The following is a 16,231-nucleotide window of genomic DNA, read 5'->3' as shown; positions in this document are numbered from 1 at the left end:
GAGTTTTGCAATATCATTAAAAATGGCTGAAATGATGATGATGATGATGATTAAAAAATTTAACTAAATAAGTGTGGATAGTCTGTCTAACTGTAAAAATAGCTTAAAAGAAGATAAATCTTTAGTTATATCACAGAATAAGTAATAGTACAGGTACAGAAGGATTACTCCGCAAGACGATTTAAATAAATGCGAGTCTTGCTACGACGCGATACAGTGGAATTCAGCTCGCACAGCACTACGTACCTACAATTTTATTCACCTACAAGTTTTGTCTCTTTCTATCGCGTGCCTCTGAACTCTTCTTACGCTGTTAGGGTTGCTGTCTAGTGAAAAAAATAATTAATCTACTTATATGTCATGAGGTACGTACCTCATGACACGTATGTAATGTAAGTACGCATTCATTATGGAAAACCTTGGGAGAGGCCTTTGTCCAGCAGTGGACGTCATTTGGCTGAAACGAACGATCGCATTCTGAGCAGTAGTCATGGTAGGTTAGGTTCCTATACTATCCTAAGAATTCTTGATTACCTACATGGCCAACATACCTTTCAGCATCTTTGGGAAGCGAAAAAAAAGATAAATCCGGTAGATTTCTTTTCGAATTTAAACACCCGAACGCCGCACAATAATATTTCTTTCTCTTTATGTCCATTTTTAAATAATACTTCGATCATAGAATTAGGTACTACAACGCACGCCAGCGTCCTGACGGGCGCGCGCGTGACACTCGACTGATATAATACCCGCCGGCGGGGCGCTTCGCTGTAGGTAATTATCGGATGTACCGCGCGGAGTGAGCCAGGCCTGGTTATACAGGGTGGCCAAAACAGTGAGGTCTAAAAGAAAAATTTAGATTCCTTACATCAAGGTGTACCTAAATCACCCCCATGTATATAATACGATTGTGCTTAGTTTAGGAGATCGAGTCAATTTTGTGATATTTTAAAATTTTATGACCTAGTAGGTTTTAAACATTTTTATCTTTTTTTTGGGTTGACTTTTTTCGGATTTCTTTTTTTCGACAGATTTGTTATTAATTGCAGATGTTTGAAAAAAATAATCACCTTCCTATCTTTGATTCAAGATACAAAAGTTTTGCTAGAAACATTAAAATTATGCTTTTATCAGAATACTATCAAATTTTCAACTTAAAAGTTTAAGTAAAAAAAAGAACTTCCATAGGTCCAAAATCATTTTAAAAACTGCGCCGTTTCCTAAACATTCATAATAATACAAAAAAACATGTACTTAATGGGCCACTATTTCCTGTAATCGGTCCACTAAAGTGGTAAGTCGGAGATTCCGTTACATGTTTTTGACTTCCTTAGAGTGAATTAATATTAGGAATCCTCTAAGTTTACATTACGTAGAACAGATTTAGAGCAGTAACTGGATAAAACATGTTTTTATTCTCAACGAGGAAACTCTTGCCCTTCATCACACCTGGCGGAAACTGATGATTAGGCTGAAGGTGGAAGGGAACTTCAACTACAGAGGAACTATAGCTTCCTACCTCGAAATTCTGGATTCTTCACTACGTACCTACAATTTTATTCACCTACAAGTTTTGTCTCTTTCTATCGCGTGCCTCTGAACTCTTCTTACGCTGTTAGGGTTGCTGTCTAGTGAAAAAAATAATTAATCTACTTATATGTCATGAGGTACGTACCTCATGACACGTATGTAATGTAAGTACGCATTCATTATGGAAAACCTTGGGAGAGGCCTTTGTCCAGCAGTGGACGTCATTTGGCTGAAACGAACGATCGCATTCTGAGCAGTAGTCATGGTAGGTTAGGTTCCTATACTATCCTAAGAATTCTTGATTACCTACATGGCCAACATACCTTTCAGCATCTTTGGGAAGCGAAAAAAAAGATAAATCCGGTAGATTTCTTTTCGAATTTAAACACCCGAACGCCGCACAATAATATTTCTTTCTCTTTATGTCCATTTTTAAATAATACTTCGATCATAGAATTAGGTACTACAACGCACGCCAGCGTCCTGACGGGCGCGCGCGTGACACTCGACTGATATAATACCCGCCGGCGGGGCGCTTCGCTGTAGGTAATTATCGGATGTACCGCGCGGAGTGAGCCAGGCCTGGTTATACAGGGTGGCCAAAACAGTGAGGTCTAAAAGAAAAATTTAGATTCCTTACATCAAGGTGTACCTAAATCACCCCCATGTATATAATACGATTGTGCTTAGTTTAGGAGATCGAGTCAATTTTGTGATATTTTAAAATTTTATGACCTAGTAGGTTTTAAACATTTTTATCTTTTTTTTGGGTTGACTTTTTTCGGATTTCTTTTTTTCGACAGATTTGTTATTAATTGCAGATGTTTGAAAAAAATAATCACCTTCCTATCTTTGATTCAAGATACAAAAGTTTTGCTAGAAACATTAAAATTATGCTTTTATCAGAATACTATCAAATTTTCAACTTAAAAGTTTAAGTAAAAAAAAGAACTTCCATAGGTCCAAAATCATTTTAAAAACTGCGCCGTTTCCTAAACATTCATAATAATACAAAAAAACATGTACTTAATGGGCCACTATTTCCTGTAATCGGTCCACTAAAGTGGTAAGTCGGAGATTCCGTTACATGTTTTTGACTTCCTTAGAGTGAATTAATATTAGGAATCCTCTAAGTTTACATTACGTAGAACAGATTTAGAGCAGTAACTGGATAAAACATGTTTTTATTCTCAACGAGGAAACTCTTGCCCTTCATCACACCTGGCGGAAACTGATGATTAGGCTGAAGGTGGAAGGGAACTTCAACTGCAGAGGAACTATAGCTTCCTACCTCCAAATGCCGGAATACAGTAATGCTATTAACATTATTGTTATAGTGACAGACTTAGAAAAATAGAGTTGCTAGCCAGGCAGACTTAGATCAAACCCTACCGCCAACCAAACCGAGCAGAAAATTTCACCTCCACTGGGAATCAAAGCCGGGACCTCTGAAACTTACCTCTTACCACTTGAAGACAGAGTCAGTTGTTACATTTTACTGTTACCCTTGAAATACCTACTACAGTGAGAAGAAGAAGGAGGGATATTTGGTTTATGTTCATTAAAACTTACTTAAAATAACAATGTGTTCCAGAATTTCGAGGTAGGAGGCCATAGTTCCTCTGTAGTTGAAGTTCCCTTCCACCTTCAGCCTAATCATCAGTTTCCACCAGGTGTGATGAAGGGCAAGACCTTCCTTGTTGAGAATAAAAACATGTTCTATCCAGTTACTGCTCTAAATTTGTTCTACGTAATGTAAACTTAGAGGATTCCCAATATTAATTCACTCTAAGAAAGTCAAAAACATGTAACAGAATCTCCGACTTACCACTTTAGTGGACCGATTACAGGAAATAGTGGCCCATTAAGTACATGTTTTTTTGTATTATTATGAATGTTCAGGAAACGGCGCAGTTTCTAAAATGGTTTTGGACCTATGGAAGTTCTTTTTTTTCCTTAAACTTTTAAGTTGAAAATTTGATAGTGTTCTGATAAAAGCATAATTTTAATCATTCTAGCAAAACTTTTGTATCTTGAATCAAAGATAGGAAGGTGATTATTTTTTTCAAACATCTGCAATTAATAACAAATCTGTCGAAAAAAAGAAATCTGAGGAAAGTCAACCCAAAAATAAGATAAAAATGTTTAAAGTCTACTAGGTCACAAAATTTTAAAATATCACAAAATTAACTCTATCTCCTAAACTAAGCACAATCGTATTACATACATGGGGGTGATTTAGGTACACCTTGATGTAAGGAATCTAAATTTTTCTTTTAGACCTCACTGTTTTGGCCACCCTGTATGTCCGACAGTTAGTCACTAACAAATCTAAGATAGGCCTACAAGAATTATTTTCGATAACTCGACAATCTATGGCTTGAATGCTGTTACGTTCAGCTTACAACGCCCTATTACTAATTTGTACTTCCCAGCCGAGTAGAGACCTCACCCCAGCCGTGGGGTGTGGTGTGGGGTGGCTATCTACCTAGGCATGTAAAATTTGCCAGTCCAATATCACCCTTGCAGATTCTATGCATATTTGCAAGCTTCCATCCCAGTAGTTTATACGTTCATTACTGAATTGAATTCGAATATTTTTGGACTATTGAAGTAGATATTGATTTTAGTATATGACATAGAAGCAACTTCTATTTTTACTAATTTTAAGCATACCTATGGGCTGTTTATATGGAATTTGCCCTTTAAACTAATCGGTTTGGATTTCGTATTTTCGGATGTTATGTAAACATGTTTTGAAATCATTTTAAGACTTTTATATTGTTTTGCCAGATAAACTTGATAAAAACCTAAACGTAATACCTCTTTTATGATACGTGTAGCGCCATCTAGCGAGCGCCAACCGAAGTATTCAACTTTGCCGCCGATTTCTCTATCGCAATAGTTGTAATGGTAATGTAATCGTATTTTTTATCAGTAATTGCATTAATTTAAAGAAACGAAATCTATTGTTACCGGTCAATTGCACATATTCATGTGAAGAAACGCGAGAGCCGTAATTGGAACTGGCAAAATGATTATAATACCTAATCAGAGGCATAATACACGTTCGACAACAATCACATGCCCATTTATTTTAGAACGAATAAGTATGTATAGTAATGTTTACAACTGATGAGCTCCGATGACGTAAGCTGTGTTGTGAACCGCGCATTTCAAGTCCGAATAATGCCCGTGGATGTGTGAGTGCGACATTCGCGCGTGTGCGTGACTCCCGCAAGTGGTAACCTTAATTTCCAACTTATGTGTGCGTGTTGTTAACATCTGCACATCAATTACGAAAATTTTAATTTATTTAATTACCGCCAATACGATGTAGGATAACTTATTTATCGCGTATTAAATTTATCCATTGTTAAAAACGTATAGCCTTGAAACTTCTTATCGAAACTCATTACGAGTGCGACGTTGCCAGTGCTCCGCGCTATTGCGTCGCAATTTTAATGGCGGCCATCTTGTCTGGGTTATCAGGTGTGCAAGTACTTGCGATGATCAAGACTTTTTTGCCTATCCGTAACAACCTCATTGGATATCCACATGGACATGTATCGCCAGCCTTAAAATTAAAAACCGTACCGTTAGCCAGTTAGATGACCAGCTTGTTTGAATGATTACGTAACCTGAAAGAAAAGTTGGTACCTACACGCATTTCGCATTCCAAATCATCATCTACACGAACATAATAATAGTGCTATGGATATGCGAGCGATAGGTGCCGAGATCATTCGAGATTCGTCAGCTCAGAGCATCCTATGGAGTGCATATCCATAGCTATCTATGTCAGGCAAGTGTCGGCGCAATATGGGTTGGATACGTACATTGAGCGGGTCGGGAGACTGGCCCTGGCGCGGACCACGAGCCCCGGGGCCCCAGCTAAGCTCTCCGGCCGACCCACCACCAGATAGAACACAAATTCGGACATTTTCAACGCAAATTCCACGGTATCGATCACGCACAGACGCCATTTTGAACCGACACTGAGCGCGGTGCCGCGACGTTGCCACGTCGTTCCCAGCCACTATTTCTGGCGCCCTCCCCCCGCGCGCCTTCACGACTGAGGTCGTCAAACAGCGACAAAACATGATTTGGATCGGCCACACAGTGTACTTAAATCCTTATTGGAAAAACGAAAACAACATCTACATGGCTACGGAGCGAGGGGGGAGGCGGACAGCTCTGTGATAAGATAGTTATACACAGTATAGAATGTGCAGCGGCTTTCACCGCGGGAAGGCGCGACCGCGCAAGCTCGCGCCGACATATGCCATTGGCCAGTGTCGAGATCGATAGGCAAACAGCGACGAGGACACCGACCCAGAAACATAATGCGCTCTATAGCTACAACCGCACGGCTCACTTTGCCGCGGCAGCTACTATAAACAAACTACCACACCACCACATACAAGTCCTCACGTACAAACGCACGACCACAGCCGCGGAGAGCGACGCTCGGCAATGAATGTATACGTACATAACATCATGTATTATGGCAGTTTTCTAGAGTCGAAATTCCTGTATCACGTCGCGCCCAGCGCTCCCTACCGAAGGACAAAGGGCCGATTTCACACGAAAAACAAAGGGAAAAGCCGGTGTGAGGATAATAACATTTTTTTTCGTTGCAATCGCGGCGAAGTTTATAACAAGTGTATGGACGTTGCCAAGTCGCACGGTTAGCATCGTAGAGAGCGCGCGGTCTACACTTATGAAATTCAGATTTTTTCACCAACTGCACATGACACGATAGCATTCTGATAACACTTTTATTGAATAATTGGTCAAAATTAATGAATTTTCGACGCCTAGCCTACCACGTACGATAACGCGGCAGGTGTGACTATCATCTATATACAATATGGTACTATACGATACCTATCTGCATTGATTGAAAGCTGTTTTTATCATCAAAAGCAATCAGAATCAATTAAAAACGTAAAATAAAGCTCGAAATAGGAAAAGACGCAGTCTGTCAACCATTCACTCACCTGTATTTTTAATCGAAATGTGCTTCTTTCTTCACAATATTCACTGGGACGCCACTTCAAGACGCAACAAACAAGAATATTAAGGTATTTTAAGGATTTTAAATGATTTGATATGCACAAAAAAATTATACATTCCGCGAAGCATACGTCCTACGCGCAGTTAGACCGAATGCGAACTGTTGGTTTGGTTTGGGTCGCCTGACGGGTGGGAGACGGCGGGCGGAAAACCGGAGAGCGGGCGAGCGAGGGAGACCCGAAAGGGCAATGTTTTACAATCGCAAATGCATTCAATCAGTTAAAATACTTACGCTGGTACAACTCTAAAATCGAATCATATTTTTAGGACAAGATTCCATTAGAAATAGGTATGTTTGTGTAAGTAAATAATAAGACAAGTATTTGTTTTGACTCGTGACTAATTGCGTTTCCTGTCGATCATTTTCTTTATTGACGTTTCTTGACACTTTTTTTTCGTCGTAATTGCTACTAATGAGGTCGTATAGCTGAATTAATTTAAGAGATATTGGTGTGGCGTGTAAATAGCCACACCAGGAATTATTATTTTTCCCATCTAATAATAAGATAGATAAAAATTTTATTTGAGCGCAATGATGTAATTTTACATGTTTTTAATATTAAGCATTACTATTTTATATAGTTTTTATTATTTGTTACTAAATTAGCTATTCAACAGTTCTTTTTGTTTCAGATTAATTGGTGTTATAAATTAAAGCAAAATTATACTTGACTAAGTTGTTTATTTATTTATGCTATTGCATATTTGGAAATTATTCATTAAAAAAATAAATAAGCTACAAGGATCTGTGTGAACGTGGCTAAAAAAAGAACTGACGGATTCCTTAGGAATTTTGACAGCTTAGCTTGGAACTAGCGCCCTCTTCTACGTTTTTTCATATTGTCACTTTGTTGTATCTAGAAATACACCAATCAGAAATCGGTGCGTGTATTTTGACAGGAAGATAAACTTCTTTACCACGTCGAGCAAAATAATTCCCATTATTTCGAATTTTCCGTGGAAATTACACTTATTCTGTTGCGTTATCTAAGTGATTAATAAAATGCTGTACAGCAGCAAGTATTTTGTCGTATTTGCAATTTTATTTGCGGCTGTTTCGGCCAGAATAGACCCAAAGAATTTGCAGTGTTTAGGTTTGTAATAAAACTTTATTTTAATCACATTTTAATGTGTTACCGTGTGATTAAAATGATATAATCCATTCCAGTGTGCCGGACGACCTTCGAAGAGCTTAATGATGCGATAAAGAAGATCGATAAATGGAAAAAAGTTGATGTAAGTAAAACTTTTGTATCCCTCTATTTATGTTTACATTCTTATTAATCTAAGTTTACATTACGTTTATTAAAGAAAATTAATTTCCTTCGAGTATTTCAGACAAAACTTGTGTTAACTCTGGATCACAATTTTGTCTTCTTACTTAGGGCTGAATATTCAGAGATTAAATTTAAATACACAGTCCAAAGACTTGTTGCTAACTAAATTAGGTCTGTAATAAAATACATTTGACTTGATATAGTAACAAGTAAATGCACTGTTTAGCATTATCATAAAAAAATTAAACTTAGCTATGTTATGCCAGTTACAAGCAATTCCAATGCAAGTATCATTGAATGATACAAAATATATTTAATTTACTTGTAAAAGAATTTTAAAGTTAATTAAAGGGTAGGTAAAGTCACAACCTTTTTAATGCTAATGTAATTCTATCGGAGCAAGTCTTTATTGAACTAATCATAAAAAGTGTGTTTAATGTCTACATTATTACTGGAAGAATTCCCATGAAATCCTTTGAAATCGTACAAGGTGGGTACAACAAAATATATGTAATAATGTTTATTTCCATACAATTTCTAGGTTGGCAACTTCAGAATGGATGCAGCTGGCAATACACTGCAGGACAAAGTTCCCGCCCATCGCTCTGCAGTGTATATCTCTGAGATGATTGATGGAATCTGTAAGTTAATAGTCGATTGAGGTCTATAGAGAAAATATTAATAGATTTCTGCCTGCACAAAGAAACAGAGAACTAGGCCTATGTTCAAACTAACTGTAGATGTATTTGAGTGCAGTTCAATTGAAACCTACAAGATACAATAGTAGTAAAAATAATAATGTATTTTTGATCCACTCATAAAACTCTTAGCTCATTTTATTTTTGCAAGTACGCTTTTTAAAAGCAGTTTTACACTTCCTAGTATTAACCCTACCACTGCTTCGGGACAATAAATGGGCCAGTGCTGAGAAGAAGCAGCGCAAGAAACTAAGTCACTATTCGACGTTGAAGTGACAATACCTCGTAATCATCATTATCATCATCATCATCATCTCAGCCATAGGACGTCCACTGCTGAACATAGGCCTCCCCCAATGCTTTCCACGTTGATCCATTGGTAGCGGCCTGCATCCAGTGCTTCCCTGCTACCTTTACGATGTCGTCGGTCCACCTTGTAGGTGGACGTCCCACGCTGCGTTTTCCGGTACGCTTCCTCCATTCCAGAACCTTGCTGCCCCATCGGCCGTCAGTTCTGCGTACTATGTGCCCTGCCCATCGTATTGTACTTCACCGTCGTATTGTGCTAACAAAGAATTATTATCTGTATATTCCAGGCAAGAAGATGGACGACTACGTCCGAGTGTACTACAAGTCGACCGGCAAGCTGGCCATCATGCAGCTGGTCATGCCCAGCGGCACAATGAATCCTGAGTTCAGCAAGACCACGTTCGTGACTGACGACGATCTGAACAAGAGCTTGGAGTACTATGTGAGTTATTTGGGATTATGCTGTTTTATGTTGGTATTTTATGGGTTGTGAGTGTTCAGACTTTCTTACTTTAGGCACAGAATAATAATAAGTACTACGTACTATCTGCGTTATTTTTTAATTTCCTATAAAATGCGATAAAATGTTTAGTCAAATAAGGTTGAGAACTATTGTATCAAATTCGTCTCGAGATCGATTTAGTAGACCACAACCTAAACTGATTCTTTGGTTTGTAGTGATCAATGGATTATCTCTAGCCAACCACGGCACTGTATGTACCTATGCAAATTATTGTTTTGTCGTATGATTTCGTGAGTTCAAAAATAAACACGTTAACAGCGTGTTCTGGTATTTATTTGGCGACAATTTTCAAGATTCCCATAGAGATTTTTCTTGATGAATTCAAATTCACATATTAAAGGTTATAATTTGTTTCTTTGTATTATTACAGTGTGAGCGAATGTTCGAAGCAAACGAGGACGAAATCACAGATCTGTACAAGAACCGGCCCGAGGATGACGTCATGCCTGATGCTGAGAAGGAGGTAAGGATTTTTTGTTTATACATATGTTACAGGAAATGTATGAAATCCGTCATTGTATACAATTCCTAGGAATTGTGTATAAGTCCTAAAATCACCCGGAAATGTGTGATGTAAATTATATAAGACACATTTCCTAGGAAAATTACACATTTCCTAAACAGCAATCGGAAATGTAATTAAGATATTTTTTTTACACAAAATTATTTTTATTACGCCACTTTTTGTTCTCCGAAACTTAAATGGCGCTACCGCGCCGCGGCAGCTGTGTATGTGTAAGGTCGCAAGTCTAACCTAACCTAACCGAGACTTTGTTATCCAGCTACAGGAGTACTAAAACCGGGTCCGTGGCTGAGTCCCCCAGTATTCGACGCACCCGTGGTTGAAGCCCCCGATTTAAATAAATTTAATATCATATTTTTTTCGGCTTTTGCACTAAGTACAGTCAACGAAAACCATGCATGTTTGACGCTATTTAAAATGAAGTATTTATTTTTTTGTTAAAATACTTAATTTTTTATAATTAAAACTTTTATTTGTAGGTAGTTAGTTAAATGTAGAGAGAGTAGAGTTATTTTAAAGACTGATTGTTACAATTATTTTGATTAGGTAAAACGATTTACATGTTATTATAGGTAAATAAAACCTATGATAAAATATGATAGGTTAAAATAAAACCTATTATATTTTTAGGTATCACTATGGTAAAATAATATTAAACGTTTATTTGTACGATCAGTATAAATATTTATTCGTTTATAAATATTTTTGTGACTGACTGTACATTTGATTAAAAATTGCTTCTATCTGACCGGGGGCTTCGACCACGGGTGCGTCGAACACAGGGGGACTCGGCCACGGACCCCTAAAACCTTCATGTCAATAATAGTTTAATAAAAGAGATGTTAAAATTAGGGATTTCCAATACTTCAGTGTAATATGCGTGATGCCGAAAGAAAGGTATGCCAATAAATTTTAGGCAAATATTTTTTTCGACCAAAGTATAATAGTGCGAAAACAACTGTCAGGTTAAACAATAATAATTGTGAGTTAAAAGTACCTATCGGCCAATGTGGTTTGGCTAAATGAAATTTTAGGCGTACCGAGGGACACCCGATCACGCGACCGCGCTTGTGCCGCTTAGTTTTATACATTTCCTAATACAATATTGGAATTCTATAAAATTCCTAGGAAAAGTATACATTTCCTAGGATATGTGCGTATTAAAAAATCTCTGAAGCAATATTTTATACATTTCCTAAATAGCTTCGGAATTGTATACATTTCGAATATACAATTCCTAGAATTCATACATTTCCTGTAACACATATAAACATAAACTATCCGAAGTAAAAAACAATAAAAAATTAATGATACTACTGTTATGGCATAGAGGGTTGAGTGTGAGTTTACTTACATCAAACGTCGTCGTGAGCGCGTAAAAAAACCGGCCAAGTGCGTGTCGGACTCACGCACAAAGGGTTCCGTACCATTGATTTATGAAAGATTACGCGGTATTAAGCGGTTTACGATTTACGAGGTATTAAAAAAAACTACTTACTAGATCTCGTTCAAAACAATTTTCGTTGGTAGTTTTTATAGTAATGATGTACATTACTATATGTTTTTTTTTACATTTTTCATTTTCTTATATTTTAGAAATTTTTGAGTTTCAGTTCTAAGTATGGGGAGTCCCCAATATTTATTATTATTATTTTATTTTTGCATCAAAATCTTAATGCGGTTCACAGAATACATTTACCTACCAAGTTTCAACAGTATAGCTCTTATAGTTTCGGAAAAAAATGGCTGTGACATACGGACGGACAGACAGACATGACGAATCTATAAGGGTTCCGTTTTTTGCCATTTGGCTACGGAACCCTAAAAACGACATTAAATGTATGACGGATTGTACAGCGCCCCTAGCGGAAACTTTCAAGAACTAAAATTTTCGTAAAGACAACGGAGTGATATTACTGGCGCATCCATCTGATATGTCATGATACTGGGTGCGATCTAGCTCATGACAGTCCTAACACCTTCGTCTTCGAATCGGTAACCCAAACATACTGGGGGGGCACCAGACCATTCTGGGGTGCCTTAGCCAAAAAAATCTATGAAGATTTTAGTTAGGGGCGCTGTACAACCTGTCATACATTTTAATGTTATTTTTTACGCAATTGCTAGCAAGCTTACCTAACGTAAAGTCATGGTAAGCACTCTTACGCTCGTATTCACAAACGATGCTTGCTTAAGGTTAAGTGAAGCAGCAAATCGAACGCACAGCGTTGAATAGAGCTCTGTGATTGGTTCGTGTGTCACCCTGTGCGTCCACGCGCACTGTGAGGCCTCATAGTAATGTTAATTAATATTTTCCGCCACAGATCTGCTTCAAACAAGCCGGCTACTGCGAGGACTGGATGCTGCCGACTGAGGAAGACACCACCTGGACCGAGGAGATGGAGCGCGAGTATGTCAAGGTAAGAAAAGAAAACTCCTTCCCATATAATAAGGTATTCTGCATATAATAAGGTGATAGTAAGAATAGAAAAACCTTTATAAATGTCACAAAAAACAACAACCATTACCCTTAAAGTAATATAATGTATCGTGTAATGTAATGGAAATAGTATGGGCAAGCCTGTTCATCTCCGCGAGTTTACATCGAAAACAAGACACGCACGATGGCCCACCTACAGGATACTATTCGACAAGGCCTCACATACGAGCGCACATTGACTCACGCACGCGTATTCTTGTGTATGATGGAAGAAAATAAAGAAAATGGTGTCACATCATTTTACCGAAGTCAGCCCTATAGCTTCGGCGCAGTGCCGATCACTGACGTTTGTCAACAAAATGGTGCTTGACTCTTGAGACAAGCTAAATTATACCATATTGTTAATGACATTGAGCATACATTTTTTTAAATACCTTCGCGAAGTAAAACTTCTGTACGTAGTACTTATTATTATTCTGTGGTAGTACTTATTATTATTCTGTGGTATGGGCAGCACTTTACAAGTAACGTAGTGTAGTGCCACACGTAGAATTCGTGTTCCATTCGAAGTAAGCTTAAAATACATAACCTCCTTGTCAGGAATCGCTGAAAACTGTTATATTTAGAGCTGAACTGAACTGTTTATCTTTTTAATAATAAAATTGTTACATTTTTATTTGCTACCTTGGGGGAGGCCTCTGTCTAGCAGGGGACGTCATTTGGCTGAAACGAACGAACATTTTTATTGACCATAAAACAAATGTTTCAACATCGTTTGGAATCAGCTGAGCGTTCGTAACGTCACATAATCCCGTCCATACGATTTTTGTAACTGTGTTGTGAAGCATATTGACGGAATACTTTGAAAACGAATAGAATTAAGTTCATTTTTCCTCGCGTCGCTTGACAGCTTTAAAGTAATTCGTAGTTCATTCGTTTCAGCCGAATGACGTCCACTGCTGGACAAAGGCCTTCCCCAAGGTAGCAAATAAAAATGTAATGTAATGCAATTTTATTATTAAAAAGATAAACAGTTCAGTTCAGCTCTAAATATAACAGTTTTCAGCGATTCCTGACAAGGAGGTTATGTATTTTAAGCTTACTTGGAATGGAACACGAATAGACATGTTGACACCACCAGTCAATTGACGTACTTTTTAAAACTGTCAAAACGAAACTCTCCCATAGATTTTTTATGGCACTACAAGCAAGTGACGTCACTATTTAGTCAACTCAATTAAACTACTTTTTTCAATTACAATGCGACTAAAAATCGTAATTTACAGTTAATTTTAAATTAATTAAGTTTTTAAGACCAGAATGAGGGGTATTTTAAAAAAAGTTGTGGTTTCGAATTATTGGGGTATGGTGTCAAACTGTCTATTCTACGTGTGGCTAGGGTTGCCAGGTCCAAAATCACAATTGGCAAAGGGCAATTAATGTCATAGCTTACGAGTGAGTACTGTCATCGTATCATCGGTTGCCCAACATAACATCCTGATGCGTGCGCTTCATATTATTCTGTGGCTCGACTTTCGCCTAGCGCAGCAGGCCAAATAAATAAAAAGCCTAACAAAAGCCGGACAGGCTGGACAAGACAATATTTGGCCGGACAAGACCGTAAAAAGCCAAACATGTCCGGCTAAAGCCGGACGCCTGGCAACCCTGCGTGTGGCACTACACTACGTTACTTGAAAGAAGTAACTTATTAGTAACGTATTGCCTTACCAGGTGCACGGCCCAGACCCGTACGGCTTCAGTTCGTTCGGCGCCGGCGTAGGCGGGCCCGGCGGGCTGGGCGGCGGGCTGGACGCCGGCGACGACGCCGACTTCGACGACGCCGCCGGGGACCAGCTGGACGACGACGAGCTGAGGGACGAGCTGTAGTGTGGTGATGGCAGAGTTCGACAATATTGTGAAGTAAAGAAGAAAAGAAAGAAAGAAAATAACTTTATTTTGGCAACAACAAATTCAGGCAACATAGACATACACAAAAAAAATAATAACTAAGTTGCCAAAAAAGGTCACCCACTCAGTAATATCTTGACAGTGTGACTGCCAAGACACTGATTTTCAGTGGGTGCCTTTTGCAGCGCTATACAAAAAAAAAAGAAATTAGAAGAAAAAAAACATAAATTAATCATTCAAAAAATTAAAATTAAATAATAACAAAATACATCATTCATTAAATTAAAACATAACAATATTATTAAGTAGTATAGAAGTATGACTTCGTTACCTACCTTTGAAAACTGTGGCCCACAATAAGAAACACTGTAATAATAGCTGGAGTTCGACAATCCTGCCCTGGCCCATTTATTGTCCCGAAGCAGTGGTAGGGTTAATATTGGGACGTGTAAAAGTGCTTTTTAAAAGCATTTGCAAAATTAAATGAGTTTTTAAAGAAGAAGGCTTTTTAATCCGTAGTGTCAGCTGTAGCCCACAATTTAAGATGCTGAAATAAAGTTATCCGGCTCGAAGGACCAAATGAAAATCGACTTCGTAAACCTCTTGTCGTGCCGTGGCACTCAAATTAAGAGACCTAGTAAATAAACTCATAAAGCTCTCTCAAAAAACCCATTTTATTTTTGAAAGTAGGCTTTTAAAATCACTCACACGTCCCAGTATTAACCCTACCACTGCTTCGGGACAATAAACGGGCCAGTGCTGAGAAGAAGCAGCGCAAGAAACTGTCACTATTGTCAGCCTCTTCGTTTCCTCTATGTAAACTGTGGACCACAATTTAAGAGACTGTAATAAGAGTATCCGGCTCGAAGGACCAAATATGTGCTGGTTAGCTACGAATGAAACAATTTATGTATGAAAACCAGAGGGAAAACTAAATTAAATTACTATAACATACTAATAATTTATGGAATGGTTATGTAAGTCGAAACAACTGTCAAACCGTCAAAGACTTGGTGTCAGTCAGTCTTCACAAATGGCTTTATTTCGTGAAGGTTTTTCAGTGTCAGTTTTCTGTTTTATTCACTAAATTGTCGAAATCTATTGGCGTCAAATGTAAATGTGGAGTGTGCAATAGAGATTATTGTTGATGCTAGTATTAATGTCACTTGTGTGTGTGATGTGTCATGAAATCATGATCGTAAGAAATCGGAATAGGTGTTTTTTCATAATACTTGTTGAAGTTAAATTAGTATACCTGGATAAACCAAATGGGATAAATTTTGGGTTAATAATGTGTCAAAAGAAAGCGAAATTCTACAACATTATACGAGTACCTAGTTAAATTATAAATTAAGTAATAATATTATTTGTCATACTAACTTTGTCGTAGTTCATAAAAAACACCTATTCCAATGCGGGTAATGTTTCTATAACTAGGGTAACTTGTGGCCAACATACTTAAAACCATGACAGATTTCAATATAGCGTCTTCCTAAATAAAGTATATTTACTTACTAGCTTTTGCCCGCGACTTCACCCGCGTGAAATTTAGTTTGTCACAGATCGTCATAAATTATAGCCTATATGTTATTCTGGGTTATAAACAATAATACTGTAAAGTTTCATCAAAATCTGTTCAGTAGTTTTTGCTTGAAAGAGTAACAAACATCCATCCAGACATCCAAACTTTCGCATTTATAATAGTAGGATTGACTGATGTCATATACCGGATGATCATAAGTGCCACTTGTGGTCTAAACTGAATAAATATTTTTGATTTTGATTTTTGATGATCAGTTTTACATTAGATCTAAAACATTTCTAATTCAAACTTCACCCTGTACACATACATTCCAAAATATGTAAAATTGACAATATAATAAATGTGCCTTATTAAATTAGACGTAAAGATATTATAATTACTCAATATGTCATTATTAAAAA

General features: G+C 37.6%; 1 protein-coding gene across 1 annotated transcript; it reads left to right on the top strand.

Moving 5' to 3' along the window:
- The first annotated feature begins 7,526 nt into the window (after nt 1-7,526).
- On the top strand, nt 7,527-14,318 carry LOC135085069 (protein seele). Its single transcript, XM_063979848.1, has 7 exons — nt 7,527-7,703; nt 7,778-7,845; nt 8,428-8,527; nt 9,181-9,335; nt 9,787-9,879; nt 12,264-12,359; nt 14,111-14,318. The coding sequence occupies exons 1-7, from the start codon at nt 7,613-7,615 to the stop codon at nt 14,264-14,266; spliced, it is 759 nt and encodes a 252-aa protein (XP_063835918.1). The 5' UTR covers nt 7,527-7,612; the 3' UTR covers nt 14,267-14,318.
- Nucleotides 14,319-16,231: the final 1,913 nt, after the last annotated feature.

This window comes from Ostrinia nubilalis, chromosome 27 (genome assembly GCF_963855985.1).
Source record: "Ostrinia nubilalis chromosome 27, ilOstNubi1.1, whole genome shotgun sequence".
NCBI lineage: Eukaryota > Metazoa > Arthropoda > Insecta > Lepidoptera > Crambidae > Ostrinia > Ostrinia nubilalis.
The sequence above is the reverse complement of the archived record's forward strand: the minus strand, read 5'-3'. Positions and strand labels throughout refer to the sequence as shown.